The sequence below is a fragment of the Diceros bicornis genome, chromosome 38, assembly GCF_020826845.1.
Source record: "Diceros bicornis minor isolate mBicDic1 chromosome 38, mDicBic1.mat.cur, whole genome shotgun sequence".
NCBI classification, from domain to species: Eukaryota; Metazoa; Chordata; class Mammalia; order Perissodactyla; family Rhinocerotidae; genus Diceros; species Diceros bicornis.
The window spans coordinates 15374279-15397644 of NC_080777.1; the positions used below are offsets into that span (position 1 = coordinate 15374279).

Genomic DNA, 23366 nt, shown 5'->3' on the forward strand with positions numbered 1-23366 from the left:
TTTTTGAGGAATTTCCATACTGTTTTCCATAGTGGTTGCACCAGTTCCTTTGGACTTCTTAACTTGCTTCTCACTCTTCATACATCTCCCCCCAGGATTCAGTTACCATGATCAATGCTCATCATGACATGCCATTCCATCATATGCAAATAGTTATTAATGAAATATTTTATTTGTTCAGATGTTTATTGTAAACATAATATTCTCATTCTTCTCAGATATGATACTCAATGGGTCCGATAATCAAACTTTTGGCTGATTCTTAACATAAGTATAATGTAAATGAATTTAAACAAACACTAATTATTAACAGAGGTATAATTTAATCTAATTGATTCAAGTGATATTAGTCTTGTACATCTTCCTTTTAGTTTGTTGCTTTTCATTCCCTGTGGGGAGCCCTTGTCATAGAGTAGGTGTGTCAGATATTAAGTGGTGTAAAAATTTTCATCATGACATTATCCTCACATATTCATTTGATGTGGTCTCCTAAGATTTTGCATCACAGTGCTTAAAGTTACATGTTTCTTGTCTTACATTCTTGCATGTTACTTATATCTTATTGATTATTTCCTTCTGATACTTCTATTTGATTAGTCTATGGGGTTTTATTTTCCAGTCCTTCTTCCATTTCTTCAGTGTTCTCTGTCCATTTTCCTACTATAAAGCTTCATCTTAATTTTAGTGTATGTTATCTCTCACCTAGTATTGAATGAGTGTGTCTGAGTTTGTTCATGCCATTCTCTCATTTTTACATACCTTAAAACCTTTGAAAACATAAATAAAAACTTAGGAAAACACAAAATTCTTTCAGGAAAAAAATACATGAAAGCATATACAATTGTTATTTTAAAAACCAGTACCTATCGCATATCACTGTCAATATTTAATAATTAACAGGAGTGGTTTATGAGTTATCATTGCATACAACAGATCATTAGCCAAAGTGAAACACACACACACACACACACACTCAGCTAAACTTTGGGATAATGCACCAAAGTGTTTTATAGAAATACTAGTGACATCTAGATTTATTTCTTCAACCTGTATCTTTCTCTTAAATTCCAGACTTGATATCTGAACCTTTTGTTTTTCACTTCAGTATTCAAATATGATTTTAAACTTCTCAGAATTAGCAAGATCTTCCCCTCTGCCTCATTTAAAATTACAATTAAATAATTTCTTATTGTTTCTCATGCCATAACCTTTGGTTAGGTACCAGAAAGATCAACATAGCCTTTCCGAGTTGAAAGTCAGTAAAACATACAAGTGATGCCTGATACTAGGTGATGTACCATTCTCAAAAAGTTTTTGCTTTTTTTAACACATTTTTATGTTTATGATTAGTCTTTATTGTTCTAAGAATCCATACAAAAAGATTGATAGTGTATGGTAACTTTATTGAATTATTTAAATCATATCAGGCAGGGCCTTTCCTTTTAGATCTGATACCTTTTCTTTTCTTTTTTTTTTTGGAAATTTACCCCGCTTCCTTACTTACATGATTTTTGTCATTTACTCTTGTGAAGCGCAGAGGCTAAATCATCCAGCAATCTGATATATAATTTGAAATCAAGTAAAAACATTTTTATTGCCAATATTATTAAATTCTACTTAATGTTTTTAAATGCCTTTTAGAAACGTGTGTTTGTTAATTCATTTTTACTTAGTTCTTAGAAGCATTACATTTTTCATCTACTTAGTGTCAACTGATTTGATAATCCCTGGATGCTGTGTGCTCTAATATCTTATGTTATCAATTAACAATGAGGAGGAAGAAATAAACTTTTTGTTTTTGCTGTAATCTTGCCTGATTAGTAGTAAAAAGAGTCTTCTAAAATGAAAAAATGACAATAGATTTAATCATAGAATCAAAACAAATCCCATCACATTCACACACACACAAACACACACACACAGAGAGTCATGTCAACCTTCCTCCATCACGTTAGAAGAACATTCCTATTTACACACATACGGAGCACGTTCGTTCTCATATGATGATCCAGATCCCTGTATTTTGTTGCAGATGTGACAAATAGAATTACAGCTGTTCTTTATTTGATCTTCTAAAGATCCAAAGATGTTCAAGGATTCCATTTGTTCAACGTTCCCCACAGTGTCATCTGTTATTTGGGAAGGAGACCTAATTTGCAACAGATACAAAACTATTTGTCATTTTGCAGGTTTGCCAAAAATAAATGAAACTATTAATTACTACATTTTTGAGCAGCTGTTAATAAATTGGGAGAGGATAACTGTTCATTAGAGTCCTGGGTAATGACATGGACTATATTTGTTTAGTGTTGCCTTTCACAGAAATGTATCAACAAAATTAAATGTATCAAATAAGTGAGGCTTTATTTTAATTAAGATGAGAAATCACCGATCCTATGTTAGTAAATTTAGGATTTTAAAACAAATCCTCCTTTATCCTATTAAACTAAGAATTCAACACCATATTTTAAAGCAAGTTATATCACTCAACATTATATATTTTATGTACTTTTTATGTGTATGTCCAAAATAATGACTTGAAACTGCTTTTAAATACTAATTTAAAAAATTTTTCTAGTACTTTATTATTTTTTTAAACCTAAAATTAGCATTAAATTTCATTGTTCTAAAATAGTTTACCCAATCCTCCAGATAGAAAAGTCTTTTAGATTATTTTAATTCATTCATATGTATGCGTGAAAGAACAAAAAGAAAGTATTCACATACTCCCTTTAATTAGAATGTATACATTCCATATTTGTTTAATTGGAATACATTTAGTTGCATATGTGTTCTAATTAAAAAAAATTTGAATAGCTTCTAGGTAGAGAGATACTTAGAATAGAATAATTGGAAACATAACACATATACAACATAAAATGGTTTCTAAGGGATTTAATTAATCTGTTTTACTCTATATGACTAAATTATGGTGTTAAAAAAATGCACTGTTCTCAAATTGCCAGTTCTCATGCCTCCTGTTCCTTTGGCATCCTGAAATTCTAACCTTCCTTGCCAAAATTTTAAACTAATGATTATAGAGAGTTATTTTAAATTGTGATTATACTAAATAAAATTAGTTATCAGCCAATTAGAGTTTTGAAGGTTGCTTTTCAGTTTGATATGAATAACCCACACCGAAAAAAGTGGGATTTGCCCTTTGGAAATATGTGATGTGTCCAGTGTGGGGTAAATTAAAAAAGCAATCAGTTACTCCCTGGGGAAACACTCATTACTGTGTCCACTCTTTCTTGAAATCTGGTAAATGAACTAGATCTTTTCAAACGACTAAAAGTGTGCACAGCCTGTCACCTTTAGGACAGCATTTGCATTTGGCCATGGTCACTAATAATGGAAAATAGCATGTGAAAGCTGTTCCAGTGACCTGTAGCTGGAATAAATTTGTCGTCTGAAGTCCATTTCCTTAAGGACAGGTGTCTGTTTCGCAGTTGGCACTCTCCAAATTGGTCCTGTGATTAAATGGGCATGGGCGCAGAACTAACCTTTAACTCCCAGAGATGGGTCTCCTAGGAAATGAAGGGACACCTGCAGGGCCATATCACAACAGCTTGTGTCACTCCTGCTGCCTGGGTTATCGCTTCATTATGGGGACGTTTGGGGATCTGTTCATCCGGTGTGTGTATGTGCCAGCATGCTTGCCCAAACAACAAGCATTCCTAAGTTATTAGTAAAAGAATCACTGTAAAAATTAATATTTTACATCAGCAATACAATAAACAACAGCTGCTACTTGGTATTTGTACCTTACAGTCCCCAGAATAAACCTAGTAAATTCATCTGCCAAATCAAAAACACTTTCAAGTTAAAAATACCATTTTGTGTCTATAGAAGAGATCACATCAACTCTTGAATTTTGAGGTATGTAATTGCTTGTAATAGAACAGGAATCATCCTGCAATCTAAAAAGTTTAACGCATATACAAGTGTAATTAGAATGTTTTAATGTTTTGCTTATTTATAAAAATATTCAAATGTTAAATATTTAACTATCACTTGTTTTAGCTAACTTTCCTTACCTTTCCGTTTTATGACACAATTTAAAAAGTGGATTGAAAGAATCAATTTCTTTATAATCAATATTTTTCCTCGCCCTTCCTCTTTAGAAATAGTTTTCATAACTCCCTAGTGATTTGTTTGTATACCAAGATATTGTTGGACATTTACCTTTGTTTATTTCATATACTTCTGATCAATTCCATCTCATGCCCAATTATATTACACTAAATTAACATAATTCAACAGATGTTGATATTTAAATGTTTTCTGGCATTCAAATCTTGGACAGCTGTCTTTGAGCTTGGGGAAAAGGCAAACATTTAGAGTTAAATGCTGAACATATGCTTAAATTACTAATTAGAAAGATAGAATAAAAACTATGCATTATCCTTTCTAAGGACAATAAACCTCAGATAGGGATTTCTGTAATCTTTTTATATCAAGTTATAGTCCAGAGGTGTATACAGACTAGATGACATAGACTTCACGGATAACTTAATTTAATTTCAAATTTGATCACTTAAAAATTATGGAGAGTCTCACTAAGATTGGAAAAACCTGTAATGAGTTTATACAGGCAGTCTTAAGAATAGAAGGCTTTCATTTGCAATGTCAGGATGGTAAAAGCAGTTTTTAACAACACTTTATTATGGTGATTTTCACCATATGCACAAATACAGAGAAAAATATGAACTCAATGTATCTATCAACTGGCTTAGATAATGATCAATGCGTGGCTAACCTTGTGTCACCTATATCCATACCCACTCCTTCCTCCAACCCTAAAGCCCATCTAACAAATTATTTCAACTGAAATACATCAGTATGTTTCTCTAAAAGATAACAGCCTCTTTTTAAAACAAAGCCAGGGTACATTACCACATTGACAGAAAAGCAATAATTCCTTAATATATATGCATGTGTGTATAGATATATATATACATCGTTGATATTCACATTTCTCTGACTATTGTAAAATATTTTATGTTTATAATATTTATGTTTGAATTGGTATATATCCCTTAAATTCCCTTTGATTTATAAATCCTCCTCCCCTCTTTGTTCTTTCCTTGAAATTTTTTGGCTGAAAAAGTCAACTTGTTTGTCTTATAAAGTTTGCTACATCTGAGAAATGTTGATGATTTTATCCACATAGTGTCATTTAACGTATCCCTCTGTCCTCTGTATTTCCTGTAACTGGTATTTAGATCTAGAGACCTGATTAGATTCTGGCTCAGTTTTGTTGTGCTTTGTTTTAGCAAGACCCTTTCAGAGGTGATATCGTATACTCCTCTCACTTCCATGTCTCTTTCTATGATTTATTAGCCATAATGCTCAAATTCATTCATTAAGGGTTACAGAATGGTGATATATTAACACTATCATTTCGCTTTTGTTTATTAGTTGGATTACCCTGTTAAAAACTTTCCCTCCTCAACTACTTCATTACTTTGAGGTACAGATCATGTAGGAAAGCAAGATAAGTACTTCATCCTTTCCCTTTAGTTATCCGTTTTCAAAATTAATTCCTTCCTTACATTTCCAAAGGTGACCAGTGAAATTTTATTCTATTTTGTTTTTAACTCATTGATTTAAACACACTTGATGTTTTTCAATCCGTTAGTTATTATCCGAATTGATGTTAAAATTGTTCCATCTGTGGACAATGAGAGATTATTTAAATTGGTTCCTGAGTCTGTTTCCTTGCTCCTAGTCGTTGCTTTCTTCCTTGCTTTCTAGTGTGTTTACATTTTCCAGGCTCTCTTGGATCTTTCCTGGCCTAGACCAAGAATCAGCCATTTATTTAAGACATGCTGCTTCATTTACTGGAAAATAGTTTTAAAAACCACAATCTGGATGGTAGGGATGTCATTATCTCTAGGCCTTTTCCGCGAAATGAGTTAGAATTTTCTTTTAAACATATTGGCTCATACTGATAGTTCCAGTTCAAATTCGAGACTTCATTGTTTTTGTCCTTTTCATCATTGATTTTAATGTCTTTTTTCAACGTTAAAAATATTACCTCTCAGTGACCCCATAACAGTTACTCGTTTTATTTATCCCACCTGTTGACCTTAAACAAATGGACAGCCCGTTATTCCTCCAGCAAAATGAGTTTATTCAGGATCAGCAAAGAATTGTAATTCAGGGTCTACGACCATGGTCAGCCACTTGCAAGTCCCCCAGCAGTAAGGGAGGAAAAGTGCTTTTATAGAGGGGAAGGGGAAGTTGAGAGGGCTATTGTAAAGAAAGAGTTGAGGCGTGGTGGCTTTCCATTGGCTGAGCTTCTCGCCAGTCAAGAAGAGGAAGTACTTCTTCTTCCTCTTGGGCTCTGCTGTAGACTCGGGGCATGAGAGCTCCTCTTTTGCCATCCTCAGTCCAATTTAATGAGGTTTCTGTTCATTAATTTGACACCCCATGCACACACAGTAGTCTCTGAATCACCATACCATCATGACCACCAATAAAATAATTACTAAAAATAGTTTAAGATTTTTCCTTTTCCTATTCTTTTTGTACTTTGTATATATTTCTCTAGGAGTATATGGTCAAATTCCTGTGTTTGAAAGTTACTTGAAATAATGTGTCTGTAAGTATAGAGATGCCGATGTATAGTTATGTTCATGAGATTCCTCTTAATTTGCGGAGACTGCTTTTTTAAATTTTATTTAATTTTGTTTTATAATATAAAAATAGTTACAGGTTCCACAATCAAATCTCCACAAGAAATTTTCAAAGAAGTCTAGCTTCTACCCAGTCTCCTCCACTTAACCCTCCCCCCTCATAGCTGTTGTTTTGTTTTCTTTTATTTATGGCTCATCCTTCCATTGGCTTTTTTTCTGTTTTTAAGATAAGCAGACGTATCTTTCTCCCTCTGTCTACTTTTCCGTTTCCTTTTCTCTCCCTCTCGCTATCACTCATATATACTGTTTGACTTTTAGGAAGGCTTTTTTTTTTCCCCTAATAATTACCTTTATATTAATACTCGTATATAACAGCCTTAGCCCCCTTCCCGTTTTGGGGGTGCTATTTGCTGTTGGTTCCCTACTATGAGCAACATTGAAGTTAGCTAGTAACCTCTTCCGCTCTTGTCATCCCTCTTCCAAGCATTTGATTCAAAGTCACTGATTAGTACAGTTCATTTAGTTTTAATTCTACAAATAAATGTTTTAAATGATCCCTGTCAGATCTGAAGCCAATGCTTCTCTATTCTTTTTATTTGTCTGAAGTTTATTCTCTAGTTGATTCCTCTGGAAGGGCTCATGGGAACAATATTCCCTGAGTTCCTGCATGTTATTATCTGTTTGTCCATGGCCTTTGGCCAACTATACAGTCCGTGGCTCATATTTTCTTTCTTTAACTGTCCTAAATATGTTACTCCATTTTCTATATAAAGCATTGTTTTCTATGTCTGACATAGTCTGATTTTCTCTCACCTATAAGTGACTTGATTCTGCCCAGATACTCAATGTATATTTTCCTTTTCTTTAAAGCCCAAGAATTTGTCTAGGCCATATTCTGATGTTGGTCATTCTAGGTGTTTTTTCCCCAAGGATGAAGTTTGCTCTTTCAGTAGGTAGTTTTTATTATTTTTAAAATAAATTTCAAGATTTTCTCTAATTATAATTTTTCACATTTATTTTGTTTCATTGCTTTGGTTTTATTGTTTCAAAAATTTCTATTTTACATATATTGGATCTTCTTTGTCTATCTTCTGTAGCGATCACTTTCTCTCTAATCCTTTTTATTTCTTTTTTTTATTTTTAATGTTTTTATTCTTTGCATTTTCCATCTTTCATTATATTCTCATATTCTACTTCTCTATCATATTTATTTTGTGTTCTAGTTTAGTTTTATTTCTGCAATGTTTTTTTTCTTTTATTTCTAATTCTTTTCTGAATGCTGTCATCTCTCTTTGGCTAATTATTGTTGTCCATGGATTTTTGATGATGCTACATGTGATTATATAAATTCAAAAACAACAGTATCCTTGCCTCCATATCCCCAGAATACTCTAATTATGACTTTTTTTTTTCATAGAAACACAGGATTCCATGACTTCTACATAACACAGTTATTTTTAAAGTGAGGAAATAAGTTATTAGAGTGATAAGTGGTCAGGTTGTGTTTCTGTACTGATACGTTTAGCATATTATAATTTTTTAGTCTTTTAGTATGGTACTGGCTATGTTTCTTTACAAAATGGTATGTCAAGCACTAGTTAAACACATCTTTAATGACTTTTTATACCAAGTGTATAGTAGCCACTGGACTAGGTGATGTGTATGGAACCCAGGTGACGTGTACGGTCTCACATTCCAGGATCTTATATCCTGGTCAGGAAAACCTGGTCAGGAAAACCTATCCTTTACTCCTTCCAGTCTCTCACTCTTGTCCCCTTCATTCATTCTCCACAACTTGGCAGAATGACATTTGGAAAATCCAGATCTATTTGTGTGCTTAAAAATTCTTAATGGCTTTTCCTTTAGGATCAAGTCTTAACCATGGCTTGCAAGGCCTTTCTTGGTCTAGCCCTCCTACTATTCCAACCTCATCTCCAAGTACTCCCTACCTTGAACACTATATACTAGCTGCAATGAACTTGTTTAGTTCCTCCAATAAACTATGCCCTCTCTACAGTAGAATTTAAGATTCATAAAAGGATATAAAGTTTTGTGGGAAATCAGCCTGACAACCTATGCTTTGGTATACTATGTTCTGTTGTATTAGCGTAAATGACACATTTGTGTGTTAGTTTGTCAAATACATTTAGACTTTATTAGCTAATGATAAATCTGTTATATTTCCTCATTTGTACTGTAACAACAAAATATATTCTGGTCTACAGAGTTTCTCTACTTCTTTGGACTTAGGATTGGGAAATTGGACTCATGATTGGGTGCCAAATTATACAGTATTTAGTTTATCATATACCAATTCCCTTTGTGGGAAATTATAAGTAACACGTATTGAGTGCCTGCTCTAAGCCACACATTTATTTAGCTCTCATACCAACTCTATGAGTTTGGTTCTATTATTACCTCCATTTTACAGATGGGAAAGGTTAGGCTTAAAAATTAAGTAGCTTCCCCAGGTTCACCCAGGTTGTTAAGTGGAGGAGCAGGAGTTGAACTTCATCTTTTTTGGCTCCAGAATACACATTCTTAACCACCGTGCTATACTGCTTCTCAAGATAAATGGATATGTAGGTAAGGAGAACCAAAGAAAGAAAGAGAATTTAAAGTATACTACCTAAATTAAAGGAAAAAAATTCTCCATCATTTTTATAGTTAATACCATAATCGGTAAGATTCACTGAGTGTTAATGATGTATTTATTTTAACTCATTTAATTTCCAAAATTACCCTATGAAGTAGACATTCTTAGTATCTCCCTATTACATATGAGGAATCAGAGAGAGGAGTTAAATAACTTTCCCAGGTCAATGGTGGATAATTTATACAGCAGTGTCTTTTCTTCCAAGTCTTATTTCTAAGGCATATAAAAATTGACTTAACTGTTTTCTAAAATCTAGTATCTTATTTTTAAGCAAAACTGTTGACTCATCTAAAATAGTAATCTTAAACATTATTTAGATTATTTAGCAAAGAAAGTGACAACATTTTGAAATCACAACTAACATTGCTGTTTGATCATTTGGCACTTGGTTTCTGAAATTTAAAAAATATAGAGGCTTGCATGTTTTTCTAAAGAAGTACATTATATAAATGAGAAGAGGAAAGACTTAGTTTATATTTGAAATTAATTTTTGTAGGGTTGAAGAACCCTACAAAAATTCTCCATGGATATTTAAATGCAAGAGATGTTCCAAATATAGAGAATGAATATCTGAATTACCAAAGTTATAAAGGATGTTTGGTGCAAAAATCTTGATGGTAAAACTAATCCTGAATATATGCTAATGCACTCCAACTTTGCAAGTATTTCAACTGAGTTGAATTAAGAGAATCCTGAAGAAGTCTTCCTCTTGATTATTGAACATTAGTGTTCATGTAGCCATCACAAGCCCCCTGATACCTTACCTAGCTATTACGGTGTATTTCACAGTCTAGTAAACATTTACGAACAATTCTGTAGAAGTTTTATGTACAGAATGTTCATTCATCTGCCAAAAACTATCATGGAAGAGGAGGAACTGAAAACATTCTTTTCATAAAGTTATACTTAGTGAAATGCAAAATTATGTAGAAAGGGAGACACTTTAACATCAAGGTGCCTGCATATACTTTCAAATCTGGCTTACATGTACAAGCTTGGTTTTGCAGATATTTATATCCTCAAGCCCAAGATATGAACTGAATAAGTTTTGTGGTTTTCTGTTTCCATAAGTAAGCATTTATTTATTACAGAAATTGGAATCTCAATAAAAATATTGATCATCATAAAAACAAGTTACTATAAAAAGTTTGGCATGCCTTGTTAAATTTCATTCAATAACTGTTCAATAAGTGTCTGATATTGGCAAGGTTTGTAAGTGCCAAGGAGAACTTACTTAAAAAAATAAACCAGGTGTCGGCCCCACTGCCTTCAAGGAATATACAGTCTAGCTAAAGTATTAGTTCATGTACTTATGTAGCTGTAGTTTAAGGTAGAAAACATTGTTTTCTCCAAGGGGTAAGAGATTATTCTGGCAATGGCATTCAGAAAAAGCTGCATAAAGGAGGAGGCATTTCAAGTGGGTCATAGATTCCCAATTGAATTCCACCAATAAACAATAATTTAACCTAAATTCAGGTAAGTTCATATTCAATGGTAACGCTGTCTGACATATTCCAAAGTAGAAATAACTCCTTACATCTTTCAGAAGTTTAAGACATTCTGGCCTGTTATTAAAATATCCTGTCTTTATTAGCTCCTCAATATGGAGATAAAATTAGCAACCACATTTTCCTTTACTCTTTAGTAGTCGTACTCAGCAAATGTATATTACAGCATATACAATTATGACATTGCCGTAAGTCCCCTCTCAACAAGGAAAGTCATGGGGCCGATTACCTAAAATCAAAGTTGATCTGTCTTGAGCCTGTATCTGCCAACTCAATCAGGCAAGTAAATTGTAGACTCTGTGGAATGAGCAAAACCTTTCAACTTCAAGAGGTACCTTGGAAATGGATCTACATTTGCTTCCATTTTTTCATTAGAGCAGTAACTTTCTGACTACGGCTGCAATAAAATCCTATGTGTACAAAGAATTATGGACTGGCTTTTTTTACTGAATTCAACTATTAGTTTAGTTTATAAACTGATTAATTCAGTCAAACAGGCAGCTTCATACTTTTTTGCTAGAGAATTTAAAATAATTACAAACGGACAGATTCATTGAGTTTATTAAAATTTGATGCATGCAAGGAGATGTCATATCCTTCCATGCCTCCACCTGTTCCAGTTCCCATCACATTGAATTGCTTACAGAGCCCCAAAGATGGCATGTCATGTGTGTACATCAAGGCATTTGTGCCTCGTCAGATGTATTCTCTCACCTGGGGGCCTAGAACGCCTTACACGCTAGCTTGGAATTCTCTTTGAATATTGCATTGAAATCATTTTCCCACATGATCGGTAGACTTTAACCCCTAGAAAATGAAAGCCATATCTTTTTTATTTCTCAATCCTGTTTTATGGCGTAGGGCATGGCGTGCATTACATTTTCAGTAGACGTTTATTAAATGGAATACAATAAACTAAGTTGAATGAGGTGTATGGTACAGGGGTAAAAAACGATTCTTGTGAGGCAGGCGTTCCTTAGTTAAAATACAATAACTTCCTTTCCTATTTGTGTGATCTCTGACAAGTCACAGTTTCTCTGGACCTCAGGTTCCTCAGAGTTTTTGTGAGGATTAAACAAGATAAAGTATGTGAAAATGTTTAACATAATATCCCATATGTAGTGGGCACCCAAAAAGCTTAGCTGTTCCTGGTAATTCAGATAATAAATTCTAAGGCTTAAGAAACCAACATATAGTCAAAATAAAAAAAATATATTCTCTGCCCTGCCCTTTTAACTCCTTCAATCCCTAAAGCTGGTAAATGAAGAAAACTCAGCACATCTGTTCCAAAATGCTACCTCAAAACTGAATTTAAAGCTTGGTTTAAAGTCAGAAATATCAAATAGGAAAATATAGTAAAAAGTCAATTCAGCAAACATATTCAAATATTGTATACTACACTGGATGAAGTGGATATGAAAATGAGTAATGCATGGACTTCACTCAAAAAAGTTAAGAATGTTAGGAATATCCCATAATTTTATTAATAGATGTTAAACGTGGCAGCCATACCATCCTAAGAAACATTTCATAGTGTCATTATCAGAGGGAGTATGTGGGATTATATCTGAATCTGTAATCTGATTTGACAGTTCTTTTATGTAAGATGCAAGATGTTAACAGGATCAACATCCCAGGTTTTTAAATGTAGACACATATCTTCTTGCATTTAATGGAGATATCCAAAAGAGTCATGTTTATTTTGAGTAATCTTTTTATGTCTTCTAAGAGTCGATACTAGCTTTATTTTATCATTTTTAAGGAAATTAGAATAAGCTTATTGTTAAAACTGTACTAAATATCAATGGTAAACAGATTCCAGAAATGTATAGTTATAGCTAGGAATCAAGTAAATTAAATCAATATCAATTTACTAAGTGCCTACTATTTCCTAGGTACTATGGTGTGAAGAATAAAAGAATACTCCAGGATGCCTCAAATATCTTAGATTCTGCTTGGAGAGACACTATCCAAATTTGAGCTCAGGCGAAATGAATTTTCCTCAGTTTCCCCAGAGGTGGTCTGCTACCATGGCCCTATGGATTTCTTACATTGTACAGTAATTTCTTGTTCATGTGTGTTTCCTACCTTAGGCCATGGGCCCCTTGATGGTAGGAGCTGTCTTACTCTGTGTTTCGTTTAGCGTCTAGTAGAATACCTGATTCATAGACAAGTTTTGTTCTTTGTTAAATGAATGTTTTTGAGTGAATTGAAATAACAGTTCAAGAAATTAGAAGTGTTGTCATAAAAAAGCATGATTGATTGCCAAGTGAAATGTTAGGCAACAGTTGTTACAGTAGTCTGATTCATTGTAGTTCAATAAACATTTATTGTGCTTCTAGTATATGACAGAAGCAATGCCAGGTTCTGTGAATTAGACATGGTTCTTTGCCTTAAATTGTTTCCAGTGTATATTTAACCGACAATCCAATATATATTTAACTGCCAAACTGATTAATGTTTAATCTGAAAACAACATGAGGCTATACTGTATGTAACAACAGAGATGTGCACAGATTGATCTGAAATATAGAGAAAAAGCACTTGGAAGGATAGTGAGATTAGGAAAGTTGAAAGAAGAGAAAGAACATTTAGATTTGAGTGCACTGGGAGAACTTTGAAGGGAGAAAGGGCAGGCTCTCAAAGATGACTGAAATCAGGAAACATGGAAAAGAAGTTTTTCCAAATGGGTAGAATACATTGCTTTAGTGTTATCACATACATGGCCTTGGTGACTAGTAGTTCCTTAAAAAAAAAATCTGAAAGAATCGGAAAAATATGGGAAGCATGATGTCAGTACCATGGAAGTTAATTTGCTCTATGAAAAGATTCACTTCCCTCCAGATGTTAGAATGTCCTCATTCACATACACTCAGAATGTTCTAATATCTACCTGAATTGCATAAAACAAAGTGCACCACCTTTTGGCTACCTATTGTTTAGAATAATGAAAAGGTACAGAAACAAGAAGCATCTAAAGGAGCTGTTTAGGGATATAGAAGTGTATGTTTATTAACACACACAAGGAATGATATCCTTAGAATAGCAGACGCTCAGGGCTTTAGATAAAGCATGGAACGCACCCATGGAGGAAGTAAGACATCTTAGAAATAGGAAGTACTGAGTGATGGCCAAGAGAAAATTTGTGGCAATGGGCTGACGTGAGAAAGTCAGTGGGTTTCAGACTTGCCAGACTCTCATGGGTTTTTATTGAGTTTTTAAAATGAAAATGAGTACTTTATTCTTACATGCTGTGACACATTCAAAGCAAGCAGAATCAAACACTAAAGAAAAATTTAACTTTTCTATCGAACTACCAAAACAATACCTACTTGTTATTTAGAAATGACCCTAATTAGACCATTATTGTAGCTTATTGATAGTGTTCAGATGTCATATGAGTTTATAGTGTCATGTATTTATTTGGGGTGTGAACAGTCTACACTAGGCATTCCTCTGGCTGCATTGTACCACAAAGTGCCTCCCATCGGTTTCCCTGAACTGTGTGATCCTGGGTAAATTATTTAACTTTTCTGTGCCCTGGGCTTCTTATCTGTAAAATGGGGTTGATAATAATAATAAATTTAATAGCTAGCAGTTATTGCTTGCTTACTCTGTGCAGGCACTGTGCAAATATTTTACACAAATGATTTCTAAATAAAATCTTCAAAAAGGCTTTTGAGGTAAGTGCTAGTCTAATCACAGTTCTTGAAGGTAAAGAAATTGAGGCAAAGAGTTTAAGTAACATGCCAAAGATGAGTAAAAATCCTTCTGAAACATTGACAAATATGGTGACAAGAAGGCTTTTTCAGAGAACTAGTTGGGAAAGCAGAAATGGTAGCCTCTGAGGGACCAGGTTCTGACTCTCAGATTAATCCCCAGTGCACATCAGGCCAACAGAACCTATAGTTTGAGCTAACACCACAGCTTCCACAGGGTGAAAAGTTTGTGCCTTTGACATAGAAATCTCTCTAGCTGCCCAAACCAGCTGCCCAAACCACTTACATTTATTAATTCCACTGTTTGCTGTTTTGTAATTCATCTAGTTATAATTTGTATCTTTGTTGTTGTGTGTTCTTGGTAAAAATAAAGTTAAATAATAATGAGAGGCCTAAAGAAGAAAATTCCCACAAAATGCCATCACACAGAGAGAACTGTCATCAGTATTTTGTTGCATGATCTTCCATACCTTTCACCCAACACATATGCATATTCATTGATTTGGAAATATTAGTTTATTGTCCCATGAAGAAAATTAAAGGAGGGTAAGGAGGCCCAGAATGAAGGGGGTGCTTTTTTTTTTTTATTTTTTGGTGAGGAAGATTGACCCTGAGCTAACATCTGTGCCAGTCTTCCTCTCTTTTGTATGTGGGACGCCACCACAGCATGGCTGCCAACGAGTTGTATAGGTCTGCTCCTGGGATCCAAACCCGTGAGTCCTGGGCCACCGAAGCAGAGTGCGCTAACTTAACCACTGCGTCACTGGGCCAGCCCCAAAGGGGGTGCTTTTTGAGATAGAGCATAGGATAATAGTAGAGGAGGCTTTTTTAAAACTTACATTATTAAATTCTATTGTTTGTGATATTGTAATTAGAACAGGTGGCCTCTGTGTATGGAATACTTTAAATATTCTATAGAAATTTTAAGATAGGTATTTTCTGTTTTAGATTATGAACAGTGTGGTATAAATCTACTTTGTCTAGTGTTTGGATAACCTTCTCTGTTAATGGTTCAGAATCTGATAAGAACCACGGCCCCTCTTGCTACACAAGGATGCATACACACCTTTTACACATGATTTCATGAGGTTCCTGGACCACCTGAGGGCTCCCACCATCCCTCTGTCTCTCCTCCTTGCTTACTCTGGGGAGCTGGGAGTCCTTGACTGATGGGGCAGTGAAACTGGTCCCTGAGGTCCCAGAGAAGCCTCCTGGTGCACAGCAGTCCCTCTCTCATGCTCGCTGGGAGCCCTGGGAGCCACAGAAGGGAAGTGCTTATCGACACACAACCTGGCACCTAGGAAATATTATAAACATTTGCTCCAGTAGCAGCCACCAGTTACGTGTAGCAGGATAGAGCAGATTGGGAAAAAGTCGGTCTGGACTCAAAATCTCTGACAGGGTGGAAGAGGCCTGACAGGACAGGTCCATCTGAAGCTGGTGAGAGGAACTGCACATGGGCAGGCAGATCACTCGACAATAGGTAATCGGAGGTTAATGGACAGAGAGTAAAGAATTGTCCCCGCACACAGGCAGTGAACAGGGATGGGAGCCAGGAGTGGCTGATGCTGGGACGAGGGTCTGCCAGTAGCATTAGAGAGAGTCTCAGTCACCAGGTTGCATTTCTCAACCAGACTTTAGCATCTGGGGAGGTCCAGGCAATGACCTAACTCTAAAAGAACTAAGATACCAGAAGGTTTGTGATGAAATAGGATAAGTCCAGAATAAGGCAAAGACCCAGTTAGTGGGATACAAATACTTAGTTCAGGGCACTGAGTTAAAACATACACTACCCCTTGCTAAAGTCAGGATTGTTTCAAAGAGAGGCGAAATGGGCTTGAAGCGGAATGTGAAGTCAAATGATCAAAGCCATAGAAAAGGTGCCAGAATCAAGAACCGATCAAGATGGGATCGACAATACCAAAGGCTAAGGGTTCTTCCTGCACAAGAAGGGGCTTTGAAAGAAAACACCATTAAAAACAAGGGCTTAAGGGGCCGGCCCGGTGGCGCAAGCGGTTAAGTGCGCGCGCTCCGCTGCGGCGGCCCGGGGTTCGCTGGTTCGGACCCCGGGCGCGCACCGACGCACTGCTTGGCAAGCCATGCTGTGGTGGCGTCCCATATAGAGTGGAGGAAGATGGGCACAGATGTTAGCCCAGGGCCGTCTTCCTCGGCAAAAAAAGAGGAGGATTGGCGGATGTTAGCACAGGGCTGATCTCCTCACAAAAAAAAAAAAAAAAAAAAAAAAAAAACAAGGGCTTAATGTGATCCTAGTAGTTAGGAAATATTTATGCTTGACCAGTATTCGATACTTAATGTGCATTTTGGTCCGAAAGGAAGAAAGCTAGGGACTGATGTTTACTTGTTCAGTTTGATATGTTGAGACATATTGACACGGCATAAAAGGGAGGAGAGGGTAATTTGGATCTAGAAGAGGAAGCTCACACAGGACTGGATTTTGCAGCCTGCACACTTCCCTCTGCCACCAGATTATTCCTCCACTGACACCACAGACCTGCCTCATTTCTGTGCAGATGATGCCCTGTCCAGGCTTATATTTTTCTAAGTGACAGTGAGTGTTCTTGCCAAATGCCAGGGACCATAGTCACATCTGTTTGTCTCTCCTCTGCAGCTTGTCTGAGGCTGCTTGGGAACACATTTTATCCAGGGGGCAGCTTTAAGTAGGCCTAATTCTCTGAAAAGACTCTATTGGTAAATGCACACAATGAAGAGACAAGTTCCTATTGTCTCCTCTTTAATATTATTGTGTTTGACACTGCCTGCTTCAGTCCTTGTCAGCTCATGTCAAAAGCCAAGTTTTCAGGCAAGGTGGTTCTCACTAGGATTTTTTGTTTCTGTTTTTTTCGTTTGTTGAGATTTTCTATTTTTTAGTTTTTTATTGTTTTTTATTTTTTTCTCCTCCAGATAAAATGCCCTATCACCACATCATTTTAAAGGATGATGGGATAAACCAAATGAAGTTTGTTTCAAAAGCAAAACAAAACCAAGACTTCTTTTTGAGCTCTGCTTTCCTAATATTTAATAGGAAAGTTTGCAGAATTAGTACATGGGAAACCATGTTTCAAATCATAACTAAGTGACAGTGCTTATTAATCCATAACAAAACAGCATTATTTCTTTATCCTTTCCACTTAAAGATATAACGTTATTTTTTAATAGCTTTGGGTCTGTTCATAGGACAATATATTGTCATTCTTGAAACCACAGCCAAAAACAAACAAAAATTGCCGACCACCTTGAATAATAATCCAAGTGTTCTGCTTTACAAAGACAAATGACTCATTTAGGCTGGAGCAACAAGGCTGTCTTTGTGACATTCATTCATTTTAAATTAAAAAATAACTGCTATGTTTTACATTAGGAGTGACAACTAAATAAGAGAGTAGGCCTTCCTTGGTGTTATTTGTAGCAACTCCATTGCGCTTGTCTGAAGAGAAAGGGGGCAGGACAAGCCTAAATGGGATAATCTTACTGATCAATAATCCAGACCTCTCGATGTGCTGTAGCAGGTAGTCAATTCTTGATAGAATTACTGAAATACAGCTAGCTGTTTTTCTCATGGCTCAGGTCTTCAGGTTCAACATACTGACTTTATTAACTAACTGTATTCTCCTTGAATGTTTGCCTCTTTTCCTTTATGTAATTATGTTGGGGGTGGAGGAAAAGAGTTGAATAAAAATGTTATATTCCATTTGTTCCGTAAAGATACCCAAAAGGGAATTTTGGGTCCAGAAAAAGGTTTAGAAGAGGGAGTTGTTCCTGCAGTTCTTTTTCCCAACATCTTTGCAAACAGACCTTCCTAATAAATTTTAATAGTGTAAAAAAATAAAGTTTTAAAGGCAATATTGACTTAGAAGAGTGATTTTCAAGCAATTAAAAGACTCCAATTACGTACAACTAGTGCAAGAACAATGTAAGTAGAAACCACCAGTACTAATAGTCACGATGAGCAGCTGCTGTGTATCAGACCCTCAAGTATTTTTTTCTAATTAGTTTTAAAAATGTAGAAGGAACCTTAAGAAGGAAGCTCCTGGCTAATTTTTTTTCTTAGCTTAGTTTGAACTTTAAATGTATCTGAAAGTAATAAAACTAGGCTTAATTTTTTAAATAATCCAGAATTGGGACTTTCATTGACAGCCTTCCCACCCCTGCCTACCTCCTCACTCAGATATGCTAACACAAAGAAGTTTCGTTGCGTGGCAACTTCGTAATATTCTTCTTCTTTTTTTTTTTTTTTTTTTGTGAGGAAGATCAGCCCTGAGCTAACATCCATGCCAATCCTCCTCTTTTTGCTGAGGAAGACTGGCCCTGGGCTAACATCTGTGCCCATCTTCCTCCACTTTATGTGGGACGCCACCACAACATGGCCTGACAAGTGGTGCGTCGGTGCGCGCCCAGGATCCGAACCTGGGCCACCAGTAGCAGAGCGCGCGCACTTAACCGCTACACCACGGGGCTGGCCCTGTAATATTCTTAATTATAACAGATGAATAACCTTGGAAGAAATGTGTCTGGACTATCGCAAACCTAGTTATCAGTGTCAACGCTGCCCACCCCCAGCTCCCTACCAGTCTCCCGTGAATCTGGCCAGGGCCAACTTTCTGTCCTGCTGAATGACGTTTAATGACTCCACATCAGTTATAGAATCCAAGCACCTTCATGGGGCATGTGACATATATGGCCGAGGATCCAGCCCCAGCGTTGTGTCATATTACATAGTCCCTTCTCTAAATACTACTCTCCAGGCATCCTGAACTATTCATAATTCTCTGAACAGAACAAACTATCATTTAGAAATACTTTCAGCAATGGGTATAGAAAACCCGACCAGCAATAGCTTACACTGTAAGAATATTCTGTTTTAACAACAGGATCAGAAGCAGGTATAATCCATGGGTTGGTTTTCACAGCTCGATAATGGAAGGGCTACGCTTCAGAATTCAGATTTCAACTTTATTCCATTTTCAAAATATTGCCTTCCCCTCCTACTCAGCTCTTCCTGATATGAGCCTGTTATGCTCTGCAGAAGGTAAACTTTACTCCAGTCTTTTGCTAGGGAGAGGTTTCAAGAGCGATCAGAGATGTGAAAGGATAATTTTGTACAAAAGGGAAAATCATGACTCTTGTACAGATATACAATGAACATGTGTTTGAGATTTTGTTTAACTCATTAATTAATGAGGGAACCAGGCAGATGTTGTAAGAAGTTCAAAGGAGAAGTCAGAGAAGCACAAGTGTATATGGAGTAAGGAATTGAAATGAATGTGCAAATGCATGCAAAACTGGCTTTTCCCTAGGAGGGAGGATTGTCCTTCCTCAGGGCCGAATTCAATTGTATTTCTATAATCAAGAATTATTTTCCATTGCTTTCAGTTATCTATAACTTAGAGTTGTGAAATAGCTCCCATAGAATCAGAATCAGATGACTGGAAGAGCATACTCTAAAAGTATAGTTTTCCATTGAAGCACAGATTTTTCCCTACAAAGGAAAAAAAGTATGTTCAATGCAACATGTTTAGAATTGTTATAAGGACTAAATAATATAATCTCTAGTAATAGTTAATAAAGTTGATTGTGCCTGTCACTACCACCAGTGTCCCTAATTATTTCATATACTTACGACATTATCTTCCCACTCAGATGTTAAAATCTTCCAATAATAGGAATTGAACATTCCATTTCTTTTGTGTCTTCCTTCTCCTCTTTGCTATTCTCCTCATTTTTACCACCACTATGAGGTCTTATGCTAAGTCAGTAGTAGATACTACAAAATGCTTGTTAAATAAGTGAATTCATTAATTTTGTATAAAAAGGATGTGACCTCTCTGATATTATTGTAATGTTTTTAAATTTCTATGTAGTTTTAAAAAGTAGATGTGATCATAACCACTCATTTTTCATGGTATTGTGAGCCAAGACTACACCTCAAATACTACACCTTAATAAAAATGTTACAGTTATGCATGTTAATAAACATTTTGACATAAATATGTGTATATATATATATTTCTGCAGTTAGTCATTAGCTGAATGAACTAATGTTTTAAAAATATTTTAATAATTATAAATACTTATTCTATAACAGAGAAAAAGTATGCATTCAACACAAAGGAAAAAGAAAACTAGACAAATGCCCATTTGCAATTACCTACATTGATAGATTTTCATGACATCTTTATTTGATTGTATGTATATACCTCTTGGATCAGCCAGATCATTAATTACACTTTACTTTGTACCTTATTGATAGAACTCATAATTAAAGTAATTTTAATCCCCAGTTCCAATTTTTAATATACTTAAACAACTGAGTGCATGTGTATAAATGTATATCTTGATATTTACCTGAATTAATTTTTTCCTTTAAAATTGTTCTTTAATAATCTTGTTTTCAATTGGGTTCAATAAAACTTCAGGATACTACCAAATATCTCTGTGAATTACTAAAAGAACACGTGCTATAAGAAACATGCTTTATTTATTTCTGTTTCATGATTCCCAGACACCATCCCAACTCCACATCAGGAATTGTGATCCAGGAAATGAACAGAGAGTCCTTCTGTAGCTTGAAAAGTTTGAAGACTTTTAAATCCTTTCTATCTCTGTATTCATTTTGCTCGATTTCCAGTTGGGACATTTCTCATTTTTCCAAAACTCTTTAATTCAGGAGTCCATGATTAGGCAGAATAATCTAATTCTTGCTAGTTCCAAGAATAGCAGAAGGTCCACTTCTCAGTTCTTACATATCACGTCTTTACAAACATAATCCAACATCATATTAACCTGCTTAGTAGTAGTGTACCAGCATTAATGCATTCAAATTATGTTTCCTCACCTAGCTAATAAACAATTAACTAAAGAATTCTAATCATATAAATTATAAGGGGGAACATCACTATTTCCATCTATTTAAAATGTTTTAAGAGAATTCACTGCCGCATAATATCCTAAAAGAAATTGATCATACTTTTCCTGTAATAAATGTTGTCCTGACAGTAAAGCATTAGTAACCAATTGATAACCTAGCAACAATATTGTGATCTCTTTAGATAATTAATCTTAGCTATTTTCCTGTCAGAAGCAACAGTGCTTGATTTTATGTTGAACCAGAAAGATTGCCAGTTTTGAAAATTAAAAAGCATTCCTTTTATATTATTCATTCCAGTAACAATTTATGACGGCGCATTTAGCTGCTGAACGCTTGTCAACAAACGTCATTATGTTTCGATATAAACAAGATTGGTGGTTTTACCATGCTGCTCCATCTTTGTTGAGAATGTTTTGATTTAGGTTCAGATTATACAAGCTGTGTATTTATGTGTCATTTTTTTCCTCCTTTGTTAATAGTTTTTTCTGATAATTACTTGTAGGCAAACAAGCATGCATCTAGGATCCTTATGCACGGGAGATATCAAACGGAGACGAAAAGCTGCACCTTTGCCTGGACCTACTACAGCAGGTAAAAGAAAAAGGGCATGGGGCAGGACACAAATATAAAGTTCATCAATTATCAAGAATAAAATACCAATAATTCTTAATCACTTGCATCAAAGAAGAGGCACAGTTCCGAGAAACTATTAAATCATTTGCATTTGGTGTTGGGATGTATTGCGTGTTCATTGTGTAGATTTCTCAGGCAGCCAATCAATAAAGTATTTGCTACACACCTGCCCAAATGCAAGACTTTGTGTGAGATATTAAAGGATACAGAAACTTCAGAGGCTGTTATCTTTGGCCTCGAGAAATTTACAGACTTATTGGGAAAACAAGGCATAAATAGATGAAAAGGCAAATAACCCCAGAAGAGATTAATAGTAATAAATTCAAAAGTATAGGAGCAGCCTCAAAACACAAGGCCCCAGGTTGCAATGGATGGAAACCTGGCCATGAATGTGGCTATCTGGTTTCTAGTCCCAGCTCTGCAGATTCGTCTTTTCTTATTTAGACAATGTTAGCATTAGAATAAAAAAATCTATCATCATTTCCACCTCAAAAGTCATGTCATTCTAATGAGTGTGGTAGAGAGGAAACCACAATTGCTGAGCAGAGAGAAGTCACTAGACCAGAGGGGACAGGAAGCCTTCCTAGAAGGGCAAAGACTCAAGCTTGGTAGTGAAAGATATGAGTAAGATTAGTATGTATTGCAAAATTTCATGCAAGAGCAGTGGTAAGGGAGGCAGAGATAAAAACCAGTGATAGGAGGAAGCCAACTGGGCGTTAAAATGTAGACACCCACGGAGGAATAAACAACAATTAACCATAATGGATTTGTTATGCAGCAAACTGACTAGGAGAAAATGTTTTCAGTGTAGATATTTGATCAGTTACAAAGAATAATAGCCTTGGCCTGTTGCCTGGGATCTTTATCGTTCAGATTCATAAACTTTCTCTTAACTCCATTTGGGAAACCTTTTATAGGAGAAGTTATTTTTTTCATGATTAATTATAGAATATGAAAATAAGATTCATGTCAACAGGAGAGTAAGCAGTGAGAAGGAGAAAAAAAAATATATATATATATGTATGTATCTTGACATGGTGATTTCAAGGAAATAAAAGATGTGAAGCTTAAATTCTCTATTTAGGGAATCTATCCCATAGTTCAGCACAAAAAAACTGAAGAATAACTTAAAATTGAAGCATTCACCATGCAGTTGCCCCATCCACAGAAAGGGCTACATTATGAAATTATGCATATAGTTACAAGTATCTTATCTGATCTTCCTCTTCTGGCTGGGTTGAATTTTCAGAATGTGGAAGTAGGAAACATCTGTGTGTAGAATGTGTTTGTATTTATGTAGAATAGTATTTACCACTTATTGGG

At 35.4% G+C, this 23366-nt stretch overlaps 1 protein-coding gene across 2 annotated transcripts in view; it reads left to right on the forward strand.

The window, feature by feature from the left end:
* Positions 1 to 23366, forward strand: part of GPATCH2 (G-patch domain containing 2) — a 182921-nt gene that overhangs the window by 145930 nt on the left and 13625 nt on the right. Inside the window, exon 9 of one of the 2 annotated variants that reach the window (XM_058533694.1) lies at positions 21913 to 22001. In XM_058533694.1, coding sequence (XP_058389677.1) covers positions 21913 to 22001 — 89 coding nt within the window. Of the gene's footprint in view, positions 1 to 12700; positions 14787 to 21912; positions 22002 to 23366 lie in introns of those variants that run through there. The other variant, XM_058533695.1, reaches the window with a different exon arrangement.